Source organism: Mesocricetus auratus, unplaced genomic scaffold (assembly GCF_017639785.1).
Source record: "Mesocricetus auratus isolate SY011 unplaced genomic scaffold, BCM_Maur_2.0 contig_13238_pilon_obj, whole genome shotgun sequence".
NCBI classification, from domain to species: Eukaryota; Metazoa; Chordata; class Mammalia; order Rodentia; family Cricetidae; genus Mesocricetus; species Mesocricetus auratus.
The window spans coordinates 1-7,167 of record NW_024430848.1 but is presented as its reverse complement, the minus strand read 5'-3'; the positions used below and the strand labels follow the sequence as shown (position 1 = coordinate 7,167).

Genomic DNA, 7,167 nt, shown 5'->3' with positions numbered 1-7,167 from the left:
AGTTTTGTTTAAGAGACCCAAAAATGTTCAGACTAAACCTATTACCCTTGCTTGTCTCCCCAGTGTTATAATACTACTTCTTGATGCTGAAGACACCATGAACAAAAGGCCTCTGAGTTGTAACTAAACTGAAAAATTCCTCCTTGAGGACTAAATTTCATGGGACTCTAGAAGGCACCCTGAAATCTTCCAAAGGACTGACTTAAAACAGTTCTAACCAGATGTTGACTCCTATGAACCACATCAATGAACAACAATGATACAACAACCCTCAGACATCAGTAGTGACACACATACCTTGGTGGTAACCAACAGCTTTTTAATTGAACTTAAGACCTACCTGCTCAACAGGAGGGAAACTATGTCTGGTAATAGAAACCTAGCCAACTACCAAGGCAAGTGAAGTCATCAATCATGAAGGAGAGCCTATAAACATTACTTTGTTAAGCAGCAAAATCCCAAACTACATGCTCAATAGTAGTAGTCCTTCTACTCCCATGTACATGTATTTATCATTCCTCATCAAGAAAACTTCTGTTTGTAATAGAAGAAAGCCATTACAGAAACCCACAAGCAATCAGAATTCAGAGTTAGACCCCAGTAGTAATGAATAAAGTTTTTTTCCCAAAATAACATTCACATTAAGACTCAGGAACATTTAGGTGAGGAGGAAGGGTATTGAAGCCAGATAATTAGATAGTTGTTGTGAGACTGTATCTCCTAGGAATGTCAGGATCTTCACCCATGATGTCTCACCAAAATGACATTGTAATCATGAGCTGAACAAAAGAAAAAACAAAAGACATGCTGAAGTAAATAAGAAAAAGACCAAGGGGCCTCCATCCTACACAAAGAATTCTAGGTGACCAAAGAATGAGGAGAGTAGGAGAAATAAGTTTCCCAAGAAGAGAACTTCAATTGGTTATCCAATAACAAATGGCCATCCCTGAAAACACATGACAGTTTACGCTATAAATGCTGGTCTGGTTTAATTTATATGCATGTAAAAATTAAAGGTAAAAGAGGCCATGAATTTGAAAAGAGTACAAGGGAGGCATATAGGGGAATATTTGAAGCAGGGGGGAGAAAAATGATATTATTATATTAGAATCACAAAATTTTAAAAAAGAAATATTTTTACAAAGGAATTTGCATTACTTGAGAGGGTTCCTAGTCCCCATTGAAACAATATGGAAGGATTCTCAAGAGCAACACCCAGCTAAGATTCAAACTTGTGAAAAAGAAATGACTGGGGATTTTTTTCTATTCAGAGGAAAAAGCAACAAACAAAGGGTATGGCAAACAGGACTTAAGGTGCTGAGTGTCCACCCCAAGGTAGCAGTTGGAAGTGTCATACAAGTTGCACTAGGTTTCAGAGAGCATCAGACTTGGCGTCATGTGCAGGGAACTCATGAAAATTGTGATGGAGAATTTCTGGAAGCTGTGAAAGTGAAGCTTGGCTTGGGATGAAGAACAGAACATGTTGGAAATACCAAAACTGTGAGATACTGGTCAAGAAGAGGTGCAAAAAAAAAAAACAAACAGATGAATAAAGTTTCAGCCAGCAAAGCCGTCATCTAAAACCATTGAAACTCATGCATCAGACACAGGACACAGAAACACAGGTTTTAATGTTTGCTTTGATGAGTTTTGATATTGCGTCAGTCCAGTATCTTCTTACTATGACTGCATTCCACTGTTTTATAATGGAAAATTATTATATTTCTGTGCTATTATATGTTGGAAATATGTAATTTGTTTTTGTTTGCTTGGTTATTTTTGTTTTGTTCTTTACTGTGAGTCACAAGGAAGAGATTGTCTTGCATCTTAGACCATTTTGGACCTTGAACATTTGAACAAATTGAGACTGTTAGAGACACAGAGATGGTTCTGTGGTTAAGAGTATTTGCTGCTCTTATGGAGAACCCAGGTTTTGTTCCCAATGTCCACACAGTGGCTGACAACCATCTGCAAATCCAGTCCAGGAGATGTGATGTATCTTCTGGCTTTCATTGTCACCAGATTTGCACATTGTCTATATATACACATGCAGGGGAAAATTCACACACACAAAATAAATAATAAAACATTTGAAACATTAAAACAAATTATGGGGACTTTTGAAATTGGATTGGTCACATTGCGTTATTATATGTCCACAAGAGTATGGCATCCAGGGAATGAACTATGATATAGACTGTGATCTAGACTATGCTATAGACTATGCTATAGACTATGGTATAGACACAGGTATATGAATCAGTCAGTTCACCTTCAACAAGTTCTCAATCTGTGGCACTGTTACATGATCTTTAGGAGCTGCAGGTGTGGTGAAGAAAGTACATGTGATTTGAGGGCTGATAGCCTCACTCCACTTGCAGTTTTTTCTTTCTGCTTCTGTCATGTAGAGAGAAATGTGACCTTTCAGCGTCTTTCTTTGATTACCATGCCAGTTCCTTGCCACTATACTTCTCCATTATGATGGTCTCTTAATCACTGCATTGGTCAGCAAAAAGCAGAAACAAAATAAACCCAAACCTTGCTCTATAAGTGCTTTTGGTCATGGGGATTTTTCAGTATTTATATGACAATAGAAAAGTAACTCATATGCCGGGCAGTGGTTGCGCATGCCTTTAATCCCAGTACTCGGGAGTCAGAGGCAGGTGGAATTCTGTGAGTTCGAGGCCAGGCTGGACCGATAGCCTCCAAAACAATACAGAGAAACCCTGTTTCATAAAAACCAAAGGAAAAACAAAAGAAAAGTAACTAATACATCTTGCGAAACCATGCTGTAACCAACTCTATAAATTATTACTGTAACAGTACAATCAATCAAGGCCGTAATTTAAATCTACTCCTCCTCTCAACACCCATGCTAGGCTGCCTGCATCATGCCAATTCTTTCATTTTGTCCTGTTTGAAAGACTAATTTGGTAACTGAAATCTTTGACAATGAAGCTCCATAAGGCTAAGACACTAAAACCAATCATAAGCTGTTTTACATAGTGTGGAAGCACTGGAAGTCACTTTAGCAGGTCTGCTAAATTTTAGTCATATTTTCCTCATCCAATTAGGATTTTATTCCTTCAACCTAATTATATGTGTTAGTCAGTCAGTCACTCATTTATCATTCATTTAATAAATTTCTCTTCATATCCTCTGTCCTGCATATTCAAATATTACCAAACAGTACCCAACCATATTCCTAAGAACCCTTATCAATATCTCATCCATTGCTCACTTGCCAAAGATTTGGGTTCCAAAAATTGTATTATATCCAATAAATTGTGTTTTTCTCAGAGCCAAAATACTCGAGCCCAGAAAAATTTGGAATTACAGTGGCATAAAAAAGAATATTCATAAGTCATCCCAAAAAATAATACAGAGAAGCCAAGTTAATTTATCTTTTATTTTTGGAGCTGCATATGTTAGATTTTGATAACTTAGTATCATATTTAGTTCAGTGAATCTATCACTTCTTGAGTTTTACATTTGTAAAACAGTATAGTTGCAATGTTGGTGTCTTTGGGGTTTTAGGAAAGTATATAGCTATTTAATGTCACTGTCAATACAAGAAAATAATTTCATAGTCCTGTTGTTATATTATCACTGTAAAATCATTGTATAGCATCAAACTCGTCATGTCTTCCATGACAAAGGCAATCTTTGTCAAATGCAATTTCTGTAAGTGAAACTCACTAAGTCAGATGGTGACCCAAGTGCTCGATGTGTGTGCAGAAAGGGGAAGTTCATGATGAAGGTGGAAATCAAATCCAACAAGTGCAGACATTATGATATGTGTAAGAATCAATCTGATAAAATGATTAACCACCAAGAAATGTCAATTTTTCAGATTCCAAAATCATCTGATCACAGATCAAGCAAATGATAGCAGTAGTAACAAGAACAGATAAACTTAAAGCAAACCTAATACACTGAAACACATTCACAGTCTATACCATGGTTTCTGACATATTTCATTAATGTGTTTTTTGGTGGGCACTTGAGGAATGAACAATAATATAGGTTGACTAATAACCCCATTTTCCTTGTTTTGGTTGCCTCCTCTGTGCAAGACAATTTGTGAGATTCTGAAGATCCAAAACAGTGCTAGTATTTATGTCTGTCCTCATTATGGGTCACTCATCTGATTTCCAAAGTTATTCCATGACCCTAATACTGTAATCTAGCTGTACCATTTGCTGCTATCCATGATTTTAATTATTTTCACCTAGTTCTAATTGCATACCCCAAGGATGAATATTAATCAAAAATTCATTATTACATATACCAATAAAAAGTTTTTTCATCCATGTATTTCTGGTCTCTCTGAATGAAGCTTCAAAATAGCAACAGTCCCTTTGCTATCATATAAAAAGAGTTATGAAAGTCCTTTCTGAGGATGAAACTTAAATTATTTCCTTTTTCTCTCAACTGGCCATGACAACCCTTCCATGAGCTCTAAAATTTTAATGGAGACAAAGATGTTTAAGTGACAGATTTAGATTGGGTGTGTTCAGGAATACTTGTTTATACAACTTGATGGTGCTTTTGGACCTGCCTCAGACAAACTAAATGATTTCTTAGATTTGCTGAAGGAAAGAGTAAATTCCTAAATAATGGATGACTTTAGTAACATGGCCATTAGATAGCCTATGATAATAACTATTGGTATTCATAAAGCTTCAGTAACATCCAAGGATTTATTTTTCAAGCAGTATCAGGATTTTGCTTACAAGATACAGCGTTCTGACCCAGAAATTAAAATTGATGTTGTTTATAAGCGCTTCCAATTGTCCAAAGAATCTGTTCATGTCCTTAACCTATTGCACTTAATTTCCAGTTAAGTAGATTCCTTTGTTGTCTGGTACTAAAGAGTAAACTCTACACATGGACCCATTGACTGCAAAAAACTGTAACTAAACACTGAATTTGAGTCAGCACTTGATATTCACAAGTAAGACTGTATTATGGCAGGAGCAAAATGAACAGAGAACTAGAAAAAACAAATGCACTCATCACTTTTCTTTTGTTTGAAAATCTGCTTTTATAAATGCATTTCTTCCCTTATGAAAATTAATTTTCTTGATAGTTTGAATAAAAACTATCTTTTTCAACCACATATGGTAAAATATTTTTACAATTCAATAAATGCCATAACTGCAGTCACAGTACAGCCATACTTTTATTTTAAAATCATATTAATTTTTAAAACAAGAAGAAAGAATAGCAAAGTACAAAAGTAATTGAAAGAATATTAAATTTTTTGAAATGTGTTCTGCATATTACTCTTGTAGTAAGACTTCAAATATCTCCACATGTTAAATGACTGCCTTTAAAAACAACGGCAATTCCATTTTGGAAACGTCTAGAGACAAACAAAAATGCTGCCATTCCTGAAATTTTACTTTGTTTCCAGAATAAGAACATTTCTAATCAGTGCAGAAACCTGTCCAGGTTTCAGATAGCGACTCCTCAGCTTTGACATAGCTGCTTTTACTTCTTTGTTTCTCAAGGTGTAGATAACAGGGTTTAATATGGGTGTAAAGATGGTATAGAACACAGCAAGGACTTTGTCAACAGAGTAACTGCTGAAGGGCCACACGTAGATGAAGATGCATGGTCCAAAGAAGAGTGTGACTACAGTGATGTGAGCAGTGAGGGTAGAGCGGGCCTTGGCCATGCTAGCAGAGGAGCGATTCCTAACTGTAACGAGAATCACAGTGTAGGAGACAACCAAGAGGAGAAATGAACTCATGGAGAGAAAGCCACTGTCTGCAACTGATTAGTAAGCTGACAACATAAGTGTCTATGCAAGCTAGCTTTGTCACTAGTGGGAGATCACAGAAAAAACTGTCCACCTGGTTAGGACCACAAAATGGCAAGTTAACAGTGAATGCCAGCTGGCTAGTTGTGTGGATGAAACCCACACACCATGAGATTATGACCAGAATAATACACACACGGCGACTCATGATTGTCATGTAGTGGAGGGGCTTGCATATTGCAACATAGCGATCATAAGCCATGGATACAAGAAGTACCATCTCACCACCAGTAAAGAGATGAACAAAGAAAATCTGAGCCAAGCAGGCTTCAAAGGATATAGTTTTCCGTTCAACCAGAAAGTCAGCAAGCATTTTGGGCGTAGCAAAAGAGGCCACACATATATCAATAAAAGATAAGTTAGCAAGCAGAAAGTACATGGGGGTATGAAGTCGGGAGTCTGAAGTCACTGTGAGGATGATGAGGAAGTTGCCCAGCAGGATTGATAAGTACAGCAGTGAAAATATTAGAAATAGGAAAGGTTGGAGCTCCTTTGAACTTGACAGGCCCAGCAGCACAAACTCTGTTACCCGAGAGTAATTTGTTTCATTCATTGACTTTGGAAGAGGTTTGTCTTCAGTTGTCTGAGTAGAAGCAGAATAGAAGTCAATCAATTAAAAACGTTTGATTTGTGTAAGTTAACACATCTATAAAACGGCCCTCATCACGAATATATATTATCTCCTCCTCTCTAAGTACAAAGTCTATAAAGTGAAATACAAAGTTCTAGAAATATTGAAAGACATAGAATTCCACAGTTCTTTTCTTTTTGTCACTCAGATCATCTCAAAATTTCTCCTTACACTGAAATTAGATATATTTGTTCCTGTCAGCTAAGTCCTGGAGAAGCTACCCTTTTTCATGCATAGTAGCTAGTGTTAATAAAGACAGAATGACACGAATTTTATTGGGACACACACCACACAGACAAACACACACACACACACACACACACACACACACACACACATATATATATATATATATATAGAGAGAGAGAGAGAGAGACAGAGACAGAGACAGAGACAGAGAGAGACAGAGAGATATTTGAAATTGTTCCAAGAATAGTTAAGTTTAGGAAGGGTGATTATGTAAGCTGTGGGAATTTTTTCTTTCCTACATGGTTAAGATGTCCTATTTCATCTGAATTAAACTTAATCACTTTCATCTTGTTTTTACATATATAAGTGATCTATAATGTACAGATATGTAAAAATAAGAAAATTAAAAAAATCAATCTGCAATGGTACATTAGATTGTCTCAATTTGAACACCACTCACACCTAAATCAGGTCTTGCAAGATGTCTTCATATTATTTCTAGACACTGACAACTATGGGT

General features: G+C 36.4%; 1 protein-coding gene across 1 annotated transcript; it reads right to left on the bottom strand.

Moving 5' to 3' along the window:
- Positions 1-5,404: 5,404 nt before the first annotated feature.
- On the bottom strand, positions 5,405-6,436 carry LOC121138113 (olfactory receptor 4K15-like). Its single transcript, XM_040740926.1, is given in 2 exon segments — positions 5,405-5,782; positions 5,784-6,436. Coding segments are annotated over 2 exon segments (975 nt in total). The 5' UTR covers positions 6,381-6,436.
- Positions 6,437-7,167: the final 731 nt, after the last annotated feature.